Source organism: Caenorhabditis briggsae (genome assembly GCF_000004555.2).
Source record: "Caenorhabditis briggsae complete genome, chrIV, whole genome shotgun sequence".
Lineage (NCBI taxonomy): Eukaryota > Metazoa > Nematoda > Chromadorea > Rhabditida > Rhabditidae > Caenorhabditis > Caenorhabditis briggsae.
Window position 1 is genome coordinate 9,790,594 of NC_013487.2, and position 21,826 is coordinate 9,812,419.

The 21,826-nt window shown below is 38.6% G+C and overlaps 7 protein-coding genes across 7 annotated transcripts; 5 read left to right on the forward strand and 2 right to left on the reverse strand.

The window, feature by feature from the left end:
• Nucleotides 1-500: 500 nt before the first annotated feature.
• Nucleotides 501-2,360, forward strand: CBG03432 (the record flags this gene model as incomplete). The annotated part of the gene is made up of 7 exons (XM_045235749.1): nt 501-589; nt 814-966; nt 1,252-1,408; nt 1,451-1,621; nt 1,668-1,868; nt 2,087-2,202; nt 2,246-2,360. The coding sequence occupies 7 exons, from the start codon at nt 501-503 to the stop codon at nt 2,358-2,360; spliced, it is 1,002 nt and encodes a 333-aa protein (XP_045092395.1).
• Nucleotides 2,361-2,497: 137 nt separating this feature from the next.
• CBG03433 lies at nt 2,498-6,394 on the reverse strand (the record flags this gene model as incomplete). The annotated part of the gene is made up of 11 exons (XM_045235750.1): nt 2,498-2,566; nt 2,612-2,707; nt 2,752-3,935; nt 3,983-4,270; nt 4,308-4,343; nt 4,366-4,514; nt 4,562-4,800; nt 4,849-5,427; nt 5,475-5,720; nt 5,888-6,065; nt 6,114-6,394. The coding sequence occupies 11 exons, from the start codon at nt 6,392-6,394 to the stop codon at nt 2,498-2,500; spliced, it is 3,345 nt and encodes a 1,114-aa protein (XP_045092396.1).
• A 4,069-nt stretch (nt 6,395-10,463) lies between these two features.
• Nucleotides 10,464-10,865, forward strand: CBG03434 (the record flags this gene model as incomplete). Its single annotated transcript, XM_002633702.1, has 2 exons — nt 10,464-10,703; nt 10,749-10,865. 2 exons carry the CDS (start codon nt 10,464-10,466, stop codon nt 10,863-10,865), a joined length of 357 nt encoding a protein of 118 aa, XP_002633748.1.
• A 184-nt stretch (nt 10,866-11,049) lies between these two features.
• On the reverse strand, nt 11,050-12,773 carry Cbr-sars-1 (the record flags this gene model as incomplete). The annotated part of the gene is made up of 5 exons (XM_002633703.1): nt 11,050-11,151; nt 11,196-11,300; nt 11,350-12,399; nt 12,519-12,688; nt 12,737-12,773. 5 exons carry the CDS (start codon nt 12,771-12,773, stop codon nt 11,050-11,052), a joined length of 1,464 nt encoding a protein of 487 aa, XP_002633749.1.
• A 433-nt stretch (nt 12,774-13,206) lies between these two features.
• On the forward strand, nt 13,207-14,773 carry CBG03436 (the record flags this gene model as incomplete). The annotated part of the gene is made up of 6 exons (XM_002633704.1): nt 13,207-13,356; nt 13,408-13,617; nt 13,667-13,888; nt 13,933-14,043; nt 14,500-14,669; nt 14,716-14,773. The coding sequence occupies 6 exons, from the start codon at nt 13,207-13,209 to the stop codon at nt 14,771-14,773; spliced, it is 921 nt and encodes a 306-aa protein (XP_002633750.1).
• A 366-nt stretch (nt 14,774-15,139) lies between these two features.
• On the forward strand, nt 15,140-17,434 carry CBG03437 (the record flags this gene model as incomplete). Its single annotated transcript, XM_045235751.1, has 8 exons — nt 15,140-15,142; nt 15,192-15,311; nt 15,362-15,498; nt 15,540-15,619; nt 15,927-16,277; nt 16,324-16,700; nt 16,745-17,170; nt 17,222-17,434. 8 exons carry the CDS (start codon nt 15,140-15,142, stop codon nt 17,432-17,434), a joined length of 1,707 nt encoding a protein of 568 aa, XP_045092397.1.
• Nucleotides 17,435-17,950: 516 nt separating this feature from the next.
• On the forward strand, nt 17,951-21,619 carry Cbr-pyp-1 (the record flags this gene model as incomplete). Its single annotated transcript, XM_002633706.2, has 6 exons — nt 17,951-18,067; nt 19,181-19,332; nt 20,555-20,685; nt 20,733-21,223; nt 21,271-21,437; nt 21,484-21,619. 6 exons carry the CDS (start codon nt 17,951-17,953, stop codon nt 21,617-21,619), a joined length of 1,194 nt encoding a protein of 397 aa, XP_002633752.2.
• Between the last annotated feature and the right edge of the window lie 207 nt (nt 21,620-21,826).

A 21,826-nucleotide genomic window follows, 5' to 3' on the forward strand; every position in this document is an offset into this window, starting at 1 on the left:
GTGTAAAACATACCTAGATTAATAACTTTCCATTCACAGAATTTTTTCAAAAACTCCTAGTTTTTCAGCTATTTGCCGATTTCTGAAAGACACCTTTTTTGCCTTTTTTTTTGTACTGAAAACGTGAAAAATGAGGTGTCTTTCAAACATCGACGAGAAAATCAACTTAACAACTTTTTTGTATATCTTATGGACCGGTACTGTATATATTCTATGTCTCTTTTTTTCCGAATGAATATAACAGTTTCGTTTTCATTCTGATTTATCTGTATCTCTTCTTTTTCTCACTTCTTTTTGACCATTTCGAAATTCGTGACGATGAGAGGAGCATTGAGAGCTTATGAAAATGAGTATTTCTATCATTCATTGCAAAACGGACAAAATAAAATATGCGAAATATGGCTGACGATGGGCGGTGTGTATTCAATTCAATTCAACAATTCAACTTTTATATATTTTGGACGGAAAACTGAATCAGTCAGTCAGAGGAACAGAGGACTATGTTGATTCCATTGATTATAGTTTTGTCTGTGATTCGTCAAGCCTCCACTTTGGTCACTTGTTCAAGATGTGAAACTGGAACTGAAGAGTGAGTTTTTAAAAAAGATTCTAGAAACTAAGATTTTGAATTTTGGAATTGTATTCAAAAAAGAATAATTTTCCAGCTTCTGAATTTGGAAAAGAGTACAATAGTGGTTGATCAGAAGCCTGTTCAGAGATTTTTTTAATGAATTTTATGTTTTACATAGTATACAGTGCGTAACTAGTCTCTAAAGTACAAGATCCACAAATGCAAAAAAGGGATAATTTCAGATGCAACTACTCTAGAAGCACATGCCGTGGTGACTTCTGTTACCATGCGCAATATTATTATGGAAGCGAAACGATGTCAACTATACAAAAAGGATGTGTAATTGGGGAGGTTGCGCCAGAAGGATGCAGAGTCAATCACCATGGAAATGTGATGTGTTTCTGCTCCGAGTGCGTCGTTTTCCTTCTCTCATAAACTAGTCTAGGCTGAAGGGACTATGATTGCTCAGCAAATTTTTGGCACAGGATACGAGTTCAAACACCTCCGTGTCCCTTTCAGAGTGCCCTTGGAACACTTTACCAGTGCCGCTCGCAGGTGGTGTGTATCTAAAGTGGCGTTGCCGTGCCTAAAATTTTCTGAGATATTAAAAGAAGGGACGAATTGGTTCAAGCCACTAGAATTCAAAAATGGCAGATTGCACAAGAAACCCCTTTTTTCAGTGCGGATTACTGTAACTCGAATTTCACATCAATTTCTGAAATAGCAACCACAATTCTTCCTGTTCAAACTTGCCAACCAGAAAAACTGAACAACATGCCAAAACCAAGATGGACAAAGCCATGTGCAGCAAATTACTGCACGTACATTGCTGCAAAGGTATCATCTGTTCAAATACAGTAATCTAACAATTTTTTTGAGACCCTCATGGAAGTGGACAATGCTAACTACACATGGTCCACTAAAGATTGTAGTTTGGAGAATGAATTCGATTTTTTCCCAACTCTCACCGTTTTCAATTTCTATCCAGGAACATGCGTTTGGTTGAATTATGGTGGTCAACCTGACACACATGCTTGCTATGGATCTGATGTAAAAACTTGGATCTTTTATTTTCCATTATTTTTTCATATTTCAGTCTCTCGATTCTACATTAGTTTTTGATACAACAACAGCTACCACAGAATGCCACGTAGATTATTTCAATCCACGACTTCCGTATACGAAGTCTTCCGGCTCGTGTTTGGGACAGTTCTGTTTCATCAGTGCAACATCAAGAGGAGAAGTATTCAGAGGATGTGTGAACAGCCAGACAGTTGAGGGTGCCACTCCATTGAAGGTTCAATTTTTTCTAATTAGTCAAGGGAACATGAAAAAAGGTTTTTTCTCAAAATTTGGTTCATATAAGCCTCTCGAGGAAGTGGACGCTATGGTGACGGGCCGCCGTTCAGCCGACAATCGATCGTCCGTTCAGAATTGAAAAAAAAGATTTATGACAACAATTTGGACCGAAAACTTTCTGTATCTCCTCCTTTAAACTAAAAAATGTATTTTCAGATTGGCTATACCCGTGCATACACTGGTCTGGAACAATGGATTTGCAGTAAATCCTACTGTAACGCTGATTTGAAATCTGCTGAACTTTCATGGCCACCAGAGTTATATTTATACAGGTTGTGGTTATTGAAAACTGAAAATCAATTTTTCTAATTTCAGAAATATATCAAATCTCCGAGAGTTCAATGTTTTCTACATCGACGCCGCTAGCTCGTCATCGATTTTTCTTGCCATTCCCCTCGTTTTTCTGATTAATTATTGCCTTTTCCATTGATTTAAATTCTTGTCTGTTATCTCTTTCTGCTCTTTTCCAAAACCATGCTTTCACTTATGAACAAATTTATTAATTATGTTTCAAATTATACTTCAATTCAATAAAAATGCACCGGAGACTTTTTCGCTCACATTGTTTCATTCTTCATCGATTTTTCTCTGAACCCATACTATTTTCTTTTGTTCTTCTTCGATGAGTTTTTTCAGCTGAAAAATATATTTAGAAGAGAATAAATTTTATATTGGGCTTACCTGCAAGACAGCATGAGTCATCATGAAACTGACATTATTATGACTTGGAACCACCAAAGTTACAGATCCATCTAGATCTTTCTCGATTTTTAGATCCTGGAAAGAATATATTGATTTCTGACATTTGAAAAATCAGTTACTTTTTCGATAAGCTGCTTTGCTTCCTTTGAACTAATTTTCTCTCCACAAATATGCTCATTCACATCCTTCAATTGTTTCACTGACTTGAAACGAATCTTGACTAGAATTGGGAACATTCGACACCTCTTCAATCTATCGATTGCTGTTTGGTCTACTTGTAGAACACAGTGAAGTCTGGAATAGTTCCCATAATTAAGAGGTGTTCTTCTCTGAAATAACACTAACCCTTGAGCAGTAATATCCATAATATGAGCTGTTGATATGACATGATACAGGTCGTAGACATCATCATTTTGTTTTGAATCAATCACAACTTTATCCTTCAGCAATGCGGATACTTCATCGAAACTTGCAGTCAGAGATTCTCTTGCCACAATCGAGAACTTGTCAGATTCATCAACCAACATTTGAAGAAACGGTTCTACAACTGCTCCGAACAACAGAACAGGTCTCTTCACCTTTGTATCCAACTTCTCCACCCATTCGTATGCTTTCTTTGGGAATGGATTCGCATATTTATTGGCACGAATCGCTTGATAAACTGTTGTAGAACTTGGAATAGCTCCATGATCTCTCTGCCTGCCCTCCTTATCCACTTTCCATGCCATCCATCTTCCCGTTTTGCCCAGTATCCATGTATTGTCTACGAAGACAACGTCTCCACACTTTAATTCCAGTTCATCCTTATTCTCCATTGGTCTGTCTATATTGACTCGAAGGAAGAAGCTGTCTCCATCGGCTCCTAATCTTAAACGGTTCAGACGATCTCCTCCATCTTGGACAAGCAGGCTTGTCAGTTCAGTGTCATCTGCTAGCAATGTGTTGATCGCACACTCCAATGTTGTATTCCGAACACAGTTTCCGTCGATCGAAAGGATAAGATCACCTTCCAACAGTTCAGATCCAAGGGATTTCTCAGCAAGAATTCCTATTGCATTCCCTCCACACAACTTCACATCACACCTCGGAACTTCTACAAGTCTCGGTTGAGATGATCGATTGACAAGTAAAGATTCTGAATGGTGGTTCCCACGTGGCATATGGGGATATTTCTTTGTAGATCTTCCTCCTTCTGCGTAGCTGTGCATTGCACTTCCAGTGGTTGAAATAGAAAAATCACTCCCATCTTTACTGATGCAATGACGTGGAGGTGCACTGTTTCCGCCAGTCAAACTGCATGCAGCTGAAATGGATAAAAGATTGTGCTGATTTTTAGTAGTATCAACTTACAATTATTAGGATACTGATTTGAGAAACTGGTACTTGGGAGACGTATCGAATTACTCGAAGACATTACCGAGGATAATGAATCATCTCGGATTGTTGGGTAGGCTGGAGGATGAGATGGACTGTACACCTGTGATCTTCTGTGTGGTTTCCCTTCCATTATGGTAGATGATGTAGGTGTGAAATGCATTGAGTATGGTCTAGCATCTGACGTTGTTGTATTCGAAGAGAAGCTCGCCCATCCCACCCGCTCCCCCGGTGTGCCGATGATATTTGGGACATTGTTCGTTTCTGTTCACTGTTCTGGCGAATCAGTCGTCTGAAACACTTTTCGATAGAAGGAAGACAAGCTCAGGTAACTTACCTGACAGGAGAAGTAGGCGTACTGAATATTGTGTTCTTCGGAACATAAACTGGGACACCTTCAATGTTAGTTCCAGCGAAAACGAGACTTTTCTCATTAACTGATGACGGACTCCATGGAACAGATGGCGCTGCAGTTGAAGAAGAACTAATTTCTAAATGGGCGGTTGATCTAAACATAAAGATGCTGTAAAGAAGAACTTTAAAATAGGAACATACGCTCCATTGAATCTTTTATCCAATGTGTCCAACATTAGTTTTGAGTGATCAGCTACACTATTCGAGTATGTAGGAGCTCGTAGTGACCCATATCGAACCAATGGGCTCACTGATGCAGGTGACGCTTGTGGCATTCGTAAAGAGCCTTGGCGAAGCAAAACTTGGTCATTCGAGCGGTCGATATTGGCTTTTGCAACTACAGTTCGCTCTTTATCAGCGCCACCATTTCGACTGAACCACTAAAAAACGGAGTGTAATTTCTTTTTCGTATTTGGGAAGTTCCTCACCCTCGAAAAAATTGTAGGTCTACTTTTATCTTTTCCATTCTGATCTCCCCTTTTTGTTGACTGCAGGATTCCAATGACAAGTGGTTCACGAGCGTTTTTAATCAAAAGTTCTGCATGTTTAGCATCGTAAACAGGAGTGTGCATCACATGAACCACTCTCTGACCTGGAGCCAATCCACTTCTAGAAGCAGCTCCATTTGGTTCACAAGAGTTGATGAATACTCCATTTGCAAGTTCAAGACCTACTCCTGGAATTTCAGAGATACTGAAAAATGAATCAACAAGACACTCACCATAATTTAAAGGAAGACAGACATCACTGATTTTGTTACAGTTGGATCTTCTTCTAATGACTAGATGAATGTGATGTGAGTTTGATAACATTCCCATGACGCTTCTCTCATCCATATCGGTCACAGAAATATCATTGACCATCATAATATGATCTAGCTTTTTCAATAGATTTTCAAAAGGAGATCCATGGGCAATATGTCGAACATAAATGGGTCCATGGACGATTGATCCATCATCTGTACGACCTCCACCAAGCATTATTCCGAGATTCGGCTTATTGAATGGCTGAAAATAAACTGCAAAATTGAAAAAAAAACCACGGAAACTCTTACCAAGTTAACTTGAACTGAATGCGTATTCCAAATATCAACAATAGCATCAACTGAAGTTTGTTTACATCTCATAAGTGCTTCATCCCTCTCTTCGGCCAGTCTGATTCCATTTTGTTCTACTTCAGATAGTCTCGCGAGTGCTGCATCTCTTCTTGCATTTGCAGTTACAGTCTCTTCCACGTTAACTTGCAGAAGCCGTCGGGTGTTTTCCAATTTCTTCTTTAATGCTGCCACTTCTTCTGACTCCTATAAAATATTTATGATTGAGCGTACAGAAAATCGGATCTGTGGATAAGAAAGGCTGATGGAGGCGACCATGGCCGAACTACCGTAATTACCAATTTTTAAAAATAAACTTGGACCGAAAATTTCAGGTTACTGTGGTTTTACTCGTTTTTGTACGAGCATCATACCTCTTTCATTTTTTCGATCTGCTTTTGAAGACGTTCTCGTTCTTCCAACTGCCGAGAGTTCTCTTCTAAAACGATACTTCTCTCCTGCATCGTTTCTTCATAATCCCGTTGAAGTGCTTCATACTGTAACCTTAAGCGTTTATTCGCTTCTTCTATTTCCATTTTGTATGTTTCACTTCTGAATACGATTTTTTTAAATACAAATTTTTAATTTTTCTAACGAAACCTGTGTACTTGTATCTGCATACTATCAATTTTCTCCTCAAACTCATCAATTTTCCTTGCAATTTCATCTCGCTCTTCTGTTGCTTTCCTCACTTTTTCCATCCATTTTCCTTCCACTTCTCTTATTTCCTTCTCCATTTCTTCTTCTATTCGTTTCCTTTCTGATTTCTCCAACCTCAATTGCTTCACCAACTTTTCCTTCTCTTCATTTTCATATTTTTCTTCATTCTCATTTTCATCCTCTTCAACTGACAACGACGGTTTTCCGTCCACTTCTACCATATAGAATTCTGAAGAAAAAGACGAGAATAAATGGGTCAACTGGCGGACGGACGAAAGAAGACGAATTCGACGACGGAAAAGAACTAATTATAGGAGAGAAAAGATAGAAACCGGTCGGAGAAAACGAAGAAGACAAACGAAGACTAATATCACATTGATTTGTTCGTTCGTGTTGAAAAAAAGAAACAACGAAATCGGAAATTTCTTCAATTAACAGAATTGGTTGAAATTTGAAGGTTACGGTTAAGACCCACAGAAAAAAATGTCTAGTACTCTTGACAAAAATAGATGGGAATACAGCAGCCGATCTTTGAGATTCAAAAATCCTGAACGAGTTTTCAGACTTTTAAAACTGAAAAATACTAACTTTGTACTTTGAGCCAATTTATCTAGGTCCCTGTGGAAGATATCAAAACGTAATCAATTAACGAAATGCTTATTATAATATCAGTTGATAGCTTTAAAAATATTGGCTCAAAGTTAAAAGTCATGTTCTTACAGGCAGGGATGTTCGGAATGATCTTTTCGGAATTTTTCGGAATGTAGAAAATTCCGATTTTGAAAGTTTCGGAAATTCGGAATCTCGGAATATTCCGATTTTTAAAATTTTCGGAATTTCGGAATTTTCGGAATGTTTTAAAATTCAAATTAGAAATTAGAAATTCCATTTTCCCATCACAAAAACGCAAAAAAACTTGTGAAAATTGAAAGAAAGATTTCGGCAGCGCAAAATACTATCAAAAGTAATTCAGTTCGAGACCTGCAAACGAATTTTCCTCCGACGGACCATAGTCAGAAAATTTAGACTCCGAAAAAAAAGCTTCGGAAAAATTCCGGTCGGAATTTAATTCCGAAAAAATCTTTCGGAATTATTCCGACCGAAATTTCATTCCGAATTTTTTTCTCGGAATTATTAAAGGCGGAATATCATTCCGAAAATGGTCGGAATTTTCGGAATTCCGAGTTCCGTTTCGAACATCCCTGATTACAGGTCATGCGGTAGGTAGTCTTATAAGTTGAAACTATAACAAAACTTGCTGTTTTCAGAGATTCAAAGAAATCAAAAGAATTCAAATCAGAAAAAACTTCGATAACGAGTACATTTTTGTTGAAGATGTTGTATTCATGATATAATCCTGAAAAACAACCCAAAAAATAAATACAATTCACACGGAAGTTGCTAAATGCGTTGATAGTGGGCGGTGCATGGGTCCGCAATAATCCTCTGAAGAAGGAGTGGTAGTTTGAAGGAAAAGAAAAAAAAACACTAAAAAGAAGAAGACAGTCTTTTCAATCACAAATTCAGTCTATAGTTAGAGTCTGTGAGGCACTTATAGAGAACCGTTCTAGACCTTTTTGGGAATTGGCTAACCTTGAAGATGGGAAAAGACTTAAAATGTTTTGGTTTTAAAGGAGGCGAGACAGCAAAAATTTCGGGGGACAGTTCGGGGGACGAAATCGCGCCGCGCTTATGTAGATCATCGGTCGTCAGGCACCATCGCGCCCCCGTAGCTCAGCCGGTAGCGGCGCTGTACCCCTGAGCTGCCTGTCATGAGTTCAACCCCTCATGGGGGTTCTCTATGCAAAATATCAGGAAAACTTTTTTTTTTGGTGTCTGGCCTCCTTTAAATAAAGTTTGATATTTATAAAAAGTTTTAGATCAATTCATTTAATTTCTAATTATTTCTGTGAATATTTCAAGTTAACTGTTTTGTACGGAAAAATGGAACAATGTGAAGTAATTATTGCCGTAAAACCTGTAATAGAAGGGCTCTCTAAATTTTATTTTTGAGCCAATTTATCTTGGTTCCTATCAGAATATCAGAAATGTTTTGTCAGTTGACTCATTTTTGATATCTTGCATAGGAAATGAGATAATTGAGCTCAAACTTGACAATACGGCGACCCTTCTATTACAGGTTTTATACTGTATATCGAAATTGGGTTTTCAACTATAAGGATTTGGCTAAAACTCCTTCGAAACCCCCCAAAACCACATGACTTTTTTCACCTACGATTTCTGTGTATTTACAATGTTTGAGATGTGCGAATCGAATTATTTGAAGTTAGTTCGAATTGAATTGAAATCAAATAGTAAAGAGGGGAAACGAATCAAACACTACTTCTTTCGACAAAAGATGACAAGATTCTGTACAAGAGTTTTCAAAACTTTTGGACTCAAACTTATGTTGAAAATATTCACAAATGTAATAGAATAAAAAAATAAATTCGAGAAAATGTCCAATAACATAAACCACTTCATTATCCTCTCCTCTTCTTGGTCTTCCTTTCCGAGTAGATGAAATTGAAGAGAAGTAGGTTATCAGAGAGAAAAGAGGATACAGGTCGGTTGCTGCTATGGAGGCGCTCTCTCGCCGAAAACGAACAGTTCCTGCGCTACCGGTGAAAAGAGAAGAGTACGGGAAACAGAAAAGAAAAGAGAAATTAAAAAGAGAAGAGACAGAATGTTGAAGTATTAGAGAGAGTTTAGAGACAGGACAACCAGAGAAGAAACTGTACGATATGGACGCATGGAGACAAACACGCTCGTTTCTCTGTGGCTTCTTCTTCGCCTGGAATCTTTTACTTGACCGTGTTTGTTTTATAGGAACAGGAGAGGGGGAGAACGAAAAAAGCATAAAACAAGACCACTTAGTGTTATCCATAATATTTATGTCTTGTTATTATTGTTATGCTGGTATGCAAAAATCAGAGCTGTGGAAGAGAACATCTGTTGGCGGCGGTCACAGCCGAACTACCGTAGCTAGCAATTTTTTTCCGTTTTTCGGAAATTTATTCAATTCAGAAAAATGTTATTTTTCGACTTGTTGGATTTTTCAACACAAAAGTTGTCGAAAAGCAATAGTAATCGAGGAAAAAGTACAGAGAGTTTTAGGTTACCTTGGTTTTCGTTACGGGAACCGTTGGCCACGCCCACAAGCTTTCTTTTCCCCCAATTCCTTACTTTAAACCAAGCATGATAATGTTACGAGAATAAAATGAAACCGAGAGCTGGAAAGATATGGGAACCATGATGAACGTTTGAAACTGACACTCTAGGAATGGGAACTTTCAAAAGATTTTAAAATTGAGAAGATAAAACAAATCACAACATTATACAGGCAAATAATTTGAAGGAAAAAAACCTGAAAATTTTAGATTTTTCGCATTTATGGAATTTTTAACGCTAAATCACCTTGTCCTTGTACACCGTTGTACCTTTCGAATGATGTGCCTATTATATAATTACTGTAAACACTCCGATAGACAGCCACCCGATTTTGAGCCCATATATCTGGGCTGCTGTAAAAGATATCAAAATTGGGTCAACTGACAAAATGTTTTTAATTTATGATAAACATTTTGTCAGTTGACAAAAAATTGATATCTTTCACAGGAATTTAGATATTTCGGCTCAAAGTTAACTGATTGGATGGCATTCTATTTAAGTGATTACGGTATATCACTGGAGATCTCTGAAAATTCCATGTAAACTTCCAACATGTAATCAAATAACAACATCTGATCCTTTATCATCCATAATAATCTAATATTCGAACACCGCGGATCACAAGGACACTCATCTCGATATGCGGATCTTTCGGCGGACCCTATACTTACTTTCTTCTCATTTACTTTGTCTTCAGTTTGTATAATTAGACATTATACTTCATAGAATCAGAGTTTTCTTTTTTTGTTTCATTTAATATTTGACATCCATATTTGTCACTTTCAAAATTACCGTAAACACTCTAACAGAGTTCCATTCAAACCGTTTACTTTAAACCCATATATCTCATTTTCTGTAAAAGTTATTAAAAAATTGTCAACTGATAAATTATTCATCATAATATCACCTATAATTTATCAGTTAACCACTTTTTGATACCTAGGAATCAAGATAATTGGGCTCAAAGTCGACGGTTTCGGTGGGCTTCTCGTTTAGGAATCATGGTAGTACCGGTATGGGTCGTCGTGATTGACGACTCGTCAAAAAAAAAAGTTAAATTAGGGTCCATTGTGGATCTCGGTTCATTTGGAAAACTACAGTATCTCTTCCAGTTTCAGAATGGATCGTCTTCTTGCTCTTTATTCCCAACAGAACACGCATTCAACTCCTGCTGAAATGTGTCGAAACTATCTACTGGATCTTCTGAAAAGCGGAGAAGAAGGATCTATTCAATGGAGAAATCTTGACGCATTGGAGTTCGAAATTACGGACGAGATGGATTTGAAAAGGCGATTCTATGTTAGAACAGGAAAGGATTTCAGCCGTGTTTTGAATGAAGGAACTCGATTTTTCAGAAAGGTTAGTCTCTTTTTTTTTGCTTTTAAATAAGAGTAAATAATTTAGGTCCATGGCCTGGACAACGTTTATCGCTTCCATTTTGTCCCCAGACATCTTCGTCCTCTAATTCCTAACAAAAAATTTGCTCAACGTTTGATGTTCTCTACTGAAACTGCTGTTTGATGCTTTTCAATTTTTTATTAGAGAAAAAGATCTCATTAAATAAAACTGACAAAGAAACCGAAAAATTGTGTTCAAAATTGAAGATAAACGAGGGTTTGATAACAAGCATAAATTACTAAAACAGAGAATCCCAGCAAAGAAACAAATAGAATGCAATAAGAACATTTTTCCGTTGTTAGTTAAATCAGTTTTTAGCAGCTGCCTTTTTGGCGTCCACATCGATTGGAGCTGGCTTCACAAATGGAATGAAAGTGCGGTATTGCTCAGGCATCCATTGTTGAATAGCCTGAAAATTAAGTAATCCTCTAAATGATGATTTCTGAAACTTACAGTTGGAACGTTGATTCCCTCTTCTGTTTGATTGTTTTCAAGGATGGCGCAAATGACACGAGTAGTTGCACACATTGTGGCATTGAGCATATGCACAAATGGAACCTGATAAAACATTGTTTAGTCGTTATTTTTCACATTTTGACAATTTTACCTCTCCGTTCAACTTCTTGGTTTGTCCGTAACGGACCTTCAGTCTGCGAGATTGGTAGTCGAGGCAATTTGAGCAGGAGACGAGCTCGCGCATTGCTCCAGATCCTGGGAACCAAGCCTCGAGATCGAACTTCTTGGCAGCAGCGTTGTTAAGTTCTCCAGAAACAATGTTCACGACGTGGTATGGAATTTGAAGTTCTTGGTAATAGCTCTCTGCGTTTCCAATCATTTCATCAAACAAGGTCCAGGATTCGTTGTCATTTGGACTGCATAGAACAAATTGTTCAATCTTTTCGAACTGATGAACACGGAAGATACCACGAGTATCTCTTCCATGGCTTCCAACTTCTTGACGGAAACAAGTAGAGACTCCAGCGTATTTGATGGGGAGTTCGGTCTCCTTGATCCACTCGTTGCGGTGATATGCGGCAATTGGTTGTTCAGAAGTTGCAATCAAATATTTCTCATCGACTGTGGTATCTCCAGCAACCTCGGATCCTTTTGAACTAACTTTGTAGAGCTCGTCGTCGAATTGACTGAGCTGAGCAACCTCTTGCATTACTTCTTTGCGCATGAAGAATGGAGTGTAAAGTGGTGTGTATCCCTTGAGGTTCAACCGCTGGAGAGCGAGTTGAATTATAGCTTGCTCCAGGAATACCAATGGGCCCTTCAAGAAGTATCCGCGGCCTCCAGCAACAACGGTTCCTCGCTCACCGTCGAATCCATCCACCATCACCACCAAATCTACATGGGAATACTTCTTTCTTGTTGTCAAGTCTCCAAAAGTTCTTTCCACTTTGTTATTATCTTCCTTGTCTGAAACAACGACCGAATCATGGAGCAAGTTTCCGATTTGAATGAGCTTCTCATGACGAGCAGTTTCATGAGCAACCGCTGCAGCTGCGGTTTCTACAGACTTTTCGTCTACAAGAAGACGCAACTTTTTCAGCTGAACAACGGTGAGCGTGGAGAGTTCGTCAAGCTTCAACTCGGCAAGACGAGCGACAATGTCCTCAGCGACGGAATCATCATTTCCTTGAGGCTCTTTCTTCTGAAAATTGATTTCATTGAAAAATAGTCGAAAACAATTTCAGGTAACTGGGCTATTCTGATTGTGGGTGAACAGTTATTATTTTGGATTAGAATGTAAATTTTAAATGAATTGCTTGCCTTCATTTTCTCTCCGATTGCTTTTGAAATGGCATTTTTTTGACGATTAAGCCGGTCAGCTAGGAATTTCTCTTTTCTCCATTTCTCATCCCACTCGATGACTTGATCCACCAAAGTAACATCCTTGTAACGATCACGTTGAGATTTCCGGATTACATCCGGGTTTCCTCCTACAAAATTCGAGAATAAGTCGAACCTCGTTCAAAATTGACACCTACCCCTCTCCACGCGGAACAGGTCAATGTCAAGAACCATTTTGGAAGTTCCGGAAAATGTGAATTACCCTGAAGTAAGAAAAGTGTTGTTTTGAAACTTTTCAACAAGAAAGGTCTTCAAAATTTTCATAAGAAAAAAAGTCGGAAATGTGGGAGAGATTTGGTAAAATTTCGCAAGATTTATTTTGAGGCCTAGAAATTTAGAAATTTACGCACTGGCCGCAGTTGTCCGTACGTTGTAATGCCGGCTGTGTGAAATCAGCTACGGTGAAGCATTTCATTATACGCGCATTAAACATCAGATAAATAAATACATTTATTTAGTTATCGGGTCCAAAAAGTTTTTTTTTTCAATAAAACATAGGTAAGAACTTTGAAGAGTCAAATATTTCTACTGGAACGCTCAAATTTTCATCGAATACAGGCTATCATAATTAGTGAACAAGTAATTGCGTCATATTACAGAGCTCCAGATGAGCGCAAACACGACTCATGCACCCATCGGCTTCAAAAAACGGACAGATGCGGAAAAATTTGCAATAGATTTACTAATTGGTGGAGTTTCTGCCTCCGTCTCGAAAACTGCGGTTGCTCCAATCGAACGTGTCAAAATCTTGCTTCAGGTATTCAAATAATTTGTTCGTGATCAAAAAAAGCTGTAACTATGACTTCAGGTTCAATATTCTCATAAAGATATTCCTCCCGATAAAAGGTTCAACGGTATCATTGATGCATTTATCAGAGTCCCAAGAGAGCAAGGATTTTCTTCGTTCTGGCGAGGAAACCTTACGAATGTGATTCGCTATTTTCCAACCCAAGCATTCAATTTCGCCTTCAACGATTTGTACAAATCGATCTTACTAAAAAATATCAAGCGGGAAAATGTAAGATTTTTTAAAAAATTTAACATTGAAAATATGGATTTGTTTTCAGAATGTTCTATCCTACAGTATCCGAACGCTCGTTTCTGGAGGACTTGCTGGTTGCTCATCTCTTTGCATTGTTTATCCATTGGATTTTATCAGAACACGTCTATCTGCCGATATCAATCACCACACCAATAGAGAATATAAGGGTCTGGTGGATTGCACCCTGAAAACCGTTCGAAACGAAGGTGTCGGTGCTCTCTACAGAGGATTTGCAATTTCTCTTCAGGTAGCTTCTTCTACGATTGTCCGAAACCTCACAATATTTTTCAGACGTATTTCATTTATCGATCAGTTTATTTTGGTTTGTATGATGCAGTTAGAAACACCATAAATACTGACAAGAAGAAGCTACCATTTTACGCTTCCTTCGCTATTGCTCAGGTAAAATAATTAAACTCAATCTTGGTATTATTCTTGTCAGAGAAAAAAAGGCTGAGGCGAAGTGTATGCGAAGTTTGTAAACAAATATCTGAAAGCGTAAACAAAAAAAACGTAAACAACACAGTTGAAACGAGTGCGACAGTAACCCGGCGGGAAAATATTAAATTTACTCATTTTTTAGCTTTTCGCATATTTTGCAGCAAATTTCGTCGAATATATTTTAAAATACCGCAAAAAACAATGAAAAACAAACCATGTTCGACGAAATTTGCTGCAAAATATGGGAAAAACTAAAAAATAGGTAAATTTAACATTTTCCCGCCGGGTTACTGTCGCACTCGTTTCAACTGTGTTTGTTTACGCTTTCAGATATTTGTTTACAAACATCGCATACACTTCGACTCAACCTTTTTTTTCTCTGACAAGGATAATAATTACAAAAATTCCATATTACAGGGTGTAACTGTTCTCTCCTCATATTTGACTTATCCATGGGATACTGTACGGCGCCGAATGATGGTCAAAGGACAGCTGAGCACATCAAAAGCGTTTGCAGCGGCAAGGAAAATTGTACACGAGGAAGGATTCCGAGGATTATACAAAGGAGCTTTAGCCAACATTTTTAGGTAAGGAATGTTCTTAAATAATAAAAAAACATGAGGTTTTGTTCAGAAGCGCTGGTGGTGCACTTGTCATGGCTCTCTATGAAGAAATTCACAAGCATATGTAGCAATTTTTATTAATTTTTGACAATTTATAACCGCATTTCTCTCATGTAGATTCTCAGCTAGCGATTGAAATCCTTGTTTCATTTTTTACGATTATTAGGAACAATTTAGACTTTTTTCTTGTTATTAACCGGTTGCCATCTGCCCAGCAGGTCTTTTTTTACTTTTCTTTTCAATTCAGCTATCAATAAAGCCTTTCTGCAACAGTAGTGTGACGTGGCACATCAGACACTTGTCGCATGCATGCACTATTCGACTCGTTTCATCGATTTTCGATATTTTTCTCACCCATCAAACTCTATAATAAAAAAGAAAGCAACAGAAAAAATTGTTAAGGATAAAAACATTGAAAACAGTATGGTGATAGTATGGTAAGCTCTCTTTAGCAGGTTTCGGTCTTTTAATGCGAAAAAATTTCAGTTATTAACGAAAAATGCGCTGATATTCGTTGCTCTGTTCGTCAATTCGTTCTCTCGGAAATCAACTGATAACATTTTTTTGCTCACTGATGAGGAGATTCGGTATTCATCGATCTCAAAAGTGAGTGAAATTTGATTTTAAAATTCCTTTTCAAATATGTTTGAATACAGGAGGATATTGAATATGGTCGATCGAAAACGCGGGAAATGTTTGAATTCGGATGGAGAAATTACATGGAATTCGCATTTCCAGCTGATGAACTAGATCCGATTCATTGTCGTGGGCGTGGGCATGATCATGATAATCCGTAAGCATGATTTAATATATTGAAAGAGCTCGAGTTTTCAGAGACAACATCAACATAAACGATGTACTGGGGGATTATTCATTGGGACTAATTGATACTCTCGACTCGCTTGTTGTCTTTGGTGAGTTTGATATTCGTATAAAAAATGGAAGTTGTGGAAGAGAAACGCCGGTGGCCGTGACCAAAGATTCCACAGCGATGACTACAGTAACCTAATGATATTCTTATTTTCTCGTTTTTTACGGATTTTTTCCTAAATCAGTCGAAAAATGAACATTTTCAACAGAAAAAAACTTACTGAAAACGGACAAAAACCCAGAAAATATCAATATTTTTAGGTTATTGTAGTTTCCTTTTGTTTCTCTTCCACAGCTCCGATTTTTGATACAAGCATAAAATATCCATACATTTTAAAAAAATTATTTAAGGAGACGCCGATGAGTTCAAACGAGCTGTGAATTTGGTAGTCAAAACTGTTTCGTTTGAAAAGAACACCACGATCCAAGTCTTTGAATCCACTATCCGAGTTATGGGCGGTCTTCTAGCTGCTCACATGATTGCTGTAGATAAAACAAATCGTTTTGGACCATTTTACATGTCGGAGTATGGAGGAGAACTTCTGACACTTGCCCATGATCTTGCTGGCCGCTTACTTCCTGCATTTGAAGGAACTGCTACTGGGATTCCCTTCACAAGAGTCAACCTTCAAAAGGGAGTACTTCCAGGAACCACCAATTTCACATGTACATCTGGAGCTGGATCCTTGTTGCTAGAATTTGGTAGTTTACATTTAATACCGAGACTTTCAAAACAGACAGTTTTCAGGTGTCCTCTCGAAGCTACTCGGAGACGATTCGTATGAAAAATTAGCACGACGGGTCAACGAGAAGCTTTGGACTCTGAGGAATCAGGCAACTGGGTTACACGGAAACTTGATCGATATCCAAACAGGAGAATGGGTTGGGCATCTTGCTGGTCTTGGGGCTGGAATAGACTCATTTTATGAGTATATGCTGAAGTCATACATTCTATTTGGCAATGAAAGAGACCTCGATATGTACAACGAATCATTCCAGCAAATTGTGACCTATATGAGACGTGGTAGAAATGTTTGTGCTGATACGAACGGAGATTCTCCAATATATGTGAATGTGGATGCAAGAGATGGAAGCACATCGAACACGTGGATTGATTCATTGCAGGTACGTTCCGGCTACAAAAGTCACTCAGAGAAAGGTTTTTTCAGGCAAGCTTCGCAGGGGTCCTCGTGCTTGCTGGGCAAGTAGATGAAGCCGTTTGTCACCACGCTCTTTACTACGCAATTTGGAAAAAGTACGGTGTTCTCCCTGAACGATTCAATTGGCAACTTCAAGCTCCTGACGTTTCTTTTTATCCTCTACGGCCAGAATTCATTGAATCGACATATCTACTGTACACAGCTACCAAAAATCCTTTCTATCAGCATGTTGGTCTCGAAATTCTTGAATCATTGGAAACGATTACACGAGTCAAATGTGGGTTTGCTACTGTACACGATGTGGCGGATAGAAGTCTTGAAGACCGAATGGAATCTTTCTTCTTATCGGAAACATTGAAATATCTCTACTTGCTATTCGATGATAACCATCCGATTAACAAAAAAGAACAAGAAAGAGTTTTATTTTCTACAGAGGTAGGATTCAAGAGTCCAATGCTGATTATTGAAAATATTGAATCTTTTCAGGGGCATTTGCTCCCAATTTCCTCATTATTCAATTCGCCATCTAGTCCGCCTTCTATTCTCGATCCTCCACTTTCTACATTGCCACGTGGGAACGCCTCTTCCTGTGAAACTGGCTACGAGTTTTCCGCAGGAATCCCTCCGCTTCGCCATCCTCAAATGAAACAGCTATTCGAAGTAGTTGGAGTAAATTCAAATCTTCACAATTGGGTATAACAAAACCTCTTCATGCTTTCATATCTGACAATTGGGTGCCTTAATTTTCAAATATCGTGTTTTGCTGTGATAGCTGTGATAATATCGAACTGTGATAGCTGTTTTTTAAGCCGGTAAATAAAATAAAGTAAATTATATGTTTTATGTTTCATGATGCTCTACTTCCAACACTGAATTCCATCAATAAAACGGTTTCAATAAAAATGAGAAAATGAAACCTCAACCCCCATACAGTATTTCAAGTTTTCGATAAATTGTCGTAGTTGTTTTTTAAACTGAATCACCTGTGTTGATTTCTGCGGACTTAAACAAAAATCAATCGGAGGCCGAATAACAATGACGCAGTTTTGTAAAACTATCAAAACGACGATACTCTTCTCCAAACCGAGATACGCAGACAAAATGATAAGAGAAGAGAATGCTCGGTGAGCAAAACATGTCCGAGCGATTCGCAATTCAAGATTCTCCTCCCCAGAAGTGTTCTTTGATTGATCTTTCAGTGATGATCGCTGTTTGATGGGCCTCGTGTTGATTGCCAAACGAAACAAGCCGTTGATCGCGATGATGTCTGCGATACTCTTCACTGCCGCTCTGTATTTTGCCACGAGGTATGTTTTATCTATTCTATTCATGGTATTCATATGCAGAGTATCTTTGTTCAGCTATTTATTCAGATCCAGATTGCCTTGATTTGGTTTTCTGGTTTTCTACCTCTACCGTATTCAAACTTAGCTCGTACGCATTTTCATGTAGTTTCTGACGTGTAGTGTGTAAACACCAGTGGATTTGCTTTCTCGCGAAATTAGTTCTTCACCAACACAGTTTTTTGTTCAATTTTCATTTCTTTTTCGTTCTTTTCACATCTGTAAATGTAATTTTTTGTAGAAAATAAGAATAGTGACATTCTTAGTGAATCATTGATGTCTTGAAGAGCTTTCTTCTATCATAGCTACCATATCAGAAAAAAGTTGTCGTTCCTAAAACTGTAAATTACTCCTCATATAGAATTCCTTCGAAAACGGAGATTTGCTTGAAAATACTCTTTATGATTGCTTTTTTCGACAAATGCCCAACTCTATTTGAAGACCTTCAATACTAAGCTTATATCCGCGAATTCACATCTCGTGGTTTCCGAATAGTATGTAAGATTATCACTATCAAATGATAGTAATTCGTTTCGTGCCAATTTGAAATGTTCAAAAGCTTTATAACCGATCGAGACAATTCCATAATTTCAAGGTGAGAGCTAATATTTTCGAATACCCCTGCTCCCTTCATATGAAACGAAAAAAGAAAGCACTAAATTAATTTGTTAATCTTTTTATCCTTTGTTTCAATTTTAGTCTAATCCTCTTCTCGTGACGACATACATAAATCCACACACTATCACCAACTGCATGAAAATGTGCATGCGCAACAGCGTCTCTCGTGCCTTCTCATATATCTCACAAATGTCTGTAGTTGTCATCATCTCTTCCTAGATGATACTGGGCGGTCGAAGTGTCTCTGTGTCCAAGGGGTTTCTGTTATCCTCAACTCGTTTCCTTATGGGCTGTGCAGCAAGTCAGGAGAATGCCATCGCCACCGTTTCCTCGTCTTCCAACACCACTACAACCTCTATCACAGCAAACTCACAAAAATGGGCGACACCCCGAGCAATTCAAGCCTCTCATCCGATCAATAGTAACTTAACACAGGCAAGATATGATCGTTGTGTAGTTTCAGTCTTTATTTTGTTATGTGTAGGTAGCAGCAATACACACCTCTTCAATGGATTCTGGCAGTGAAACGGTGCAATTTTCGTCGCCTCGCGGTAGCTTGACAACTGCTTTCTCTTCCTCGTCTTCTGGAGCGCAACGAAAAATGTCGGCAAACTCGGAGAGGAGTTTACACACCAGGTTGCGTGATGATGTTGTGGCCCTCTTGTTTTTCTTACTTTGGGAGATATATTCAGATAATCCTACTTGATATCGTCACAGCGAGAAGACTAAAAAGTGTTATTTGAGACACTGAGAACAAATAGGTTTACACCGTTCTTTTGGGGTCGACTTTTTTAACCTAGAGGTTTTCAATGGCCAACTCCATAGCAGTATTTAAACAAATACGAAGTGTAGGCGTACTGAACTTTGCACATTCCGCGAATTTCCCTTTTTTGACAAACGGGCGGTGTCAGCTGATAAGGTGCACATAGACACGAAATAAGAAAAATTATGGGGAAAGGTTGCCTATACTTATGCAACAACCCACTCTTTCTACGAATTTCACATGTTGTTTTTTGATGTTATAAAAGTGGTTATTTAAAGCAAGATTTACTTTTCTAGGCATTGCGGACCTCAGGGCTGTCAATGGCCGGTCGCGTTGATAAACTTTTTTAATACGGCCCCGGCCCCGTGGCCTCGGCCGGCCGTCGTTCAAAAAAATTAAGACGCAACTATGGGTTTTCAACAAAAACATTAACTTTTTTCTGATTTTGAGCAGATTTTTTTGACAAGTAAAATTCGAAATTTACAAATTATGACTTCTATTCAATTGTCTCTCTAGTGTTCCCTTGAGTCACAAAAATAATTATTTTTCATGTTAGTTACTCCCATTTGAAAAATAATTATTTTTTAACCGATTTTCCATGTTCTGGTGAGCATTTTCATTTCGTATGAAGTTTCCCTCGGCCCCGCACGGCCGGCCGGCCGAGGCCGGTTTTTCGGCCGCGTTGTCGCTTTCAAAAATAAAAGCCGCGGCCTTCCGGCCCCTCGGCTTTTGGGCCGCAGCCTCGGCCGGCCGTTATTATCGACAGCCCTGGCTGACCTAACACCGTGAACCTATAAGTTCTTCTGCTTCCGAACGTGTCAAACGTATTTTTAGACAACAAAAAGTTTTCATGTTGTATCCACGTTCAGGTCATAATACAAAATTTTAGGAGTTGAATGAAAATTAGCTTAAATACAATTTTGCGAGAAAATGTTTTCTTGGCTTTTCTGTGGACGTTGTTTTCGTAATCCTAACAAGTTCGTTTCCTTTTTAATTAGGTTCATTGTGCTCCCATCCCTGATCGTGTCTAATTATTTATATACAACACTATATATTTTCCTTATCAAAAGTCAATTTGAGTCGTTTCTCTTTCAGGCCCTTGGCGGATACTGCTGTCATCCATAAGACTCAATCATCCAAAATGAGCACTGGAGCCGGAGATTCCCCAGTCTATCAAGCCGTTGAGCGTGGATCTTTGTACAGCTTGGATTATAGAGTATTCATTAGTAAGCCAGATCAGTTCCTCAATTCAACTTCCCTTTTCAATTTTCAGAGGGACCTCAAGGAATCGTTTCTCCATGGCACGACATTCCATTGTTCGCTGACAAAGAAAAGTCAGTCTACAACATGATTGTTGAAATTCCTCGCTGGACTAATGCCAAAATGGAAATGGCCACCAAAGAACCATTCTCACCAATCAAACAAGACGAGAAGAAAGGAGTTGCCCGTTTCGTTCACAACATTTTCCCACACAAGGGATACATCTGGAACTACGGAGCTCTCCCACAAACCTGGGAAGATCCAAACCACGTTGTTCCAGACACCGGAGCTAAGGGAGATAATGATCCAATTGATGTTATTGAGATTGGATCAAAGGTCGCCGGGCGTGGAGCTGTTCTCCAAGTGAAAGTCCTCGGAACATTGGCACTGATTGATGAGGGAGAGACTGATTGGAAGTTGGTTGCTATCGATGTCAACGACGAGAACGCTGACAAGTTGAATGATATCAACGACGTCGAAAAAATCTACCCTGGACTTTTGGCGGTATTGAAATTTTTCTCATTGGATCTGAGTGTATATTTCGTTTTCAGGCCTCCGTTGAATGGTTCAGAAACTACAAAATTCCAGCCGGAAAGCCAGCTAACGAATTCGCTTTCAATGGAGAATTCAAAAATCGCGAGTACGCAGAGAAAGTTATCGCCGAAACTAACGAGTTCTGGAAGGCTCTGATGAAGGAAGCCTCTCCAGCTCTTAACACGTAAGGATACTGACGAGTGACAGTTGTTATAATAGCGAATTTCCAGCGTTTCTCGTGTTCCTGAAGCTGTTCATCAAGCAACAGATGACTCCGCCGCGGCCGCCATCGCAGCAACTCCTGAGCATGGACCGTCCGTTGCTCTTCCAGGAGACGTCGACAAGTGGCATTTCGTTCAGGGATGACTAGCACGCGTCGATGGCCGTCCGGCTTCGGCAAAACTTTAAATTTATTGCACTTTCGTAATTAACTATGGCAACTAAATTCTTTTTTATGTTTCTCCTCAGAATATATTTTTCATTCCATCGTTCGTAATTTTTACTTCAATAAGACACTTTTCAATAATTTCAGGATATAATCTCTTCGGTGTTAAGCCCAAATCAGCCAATACC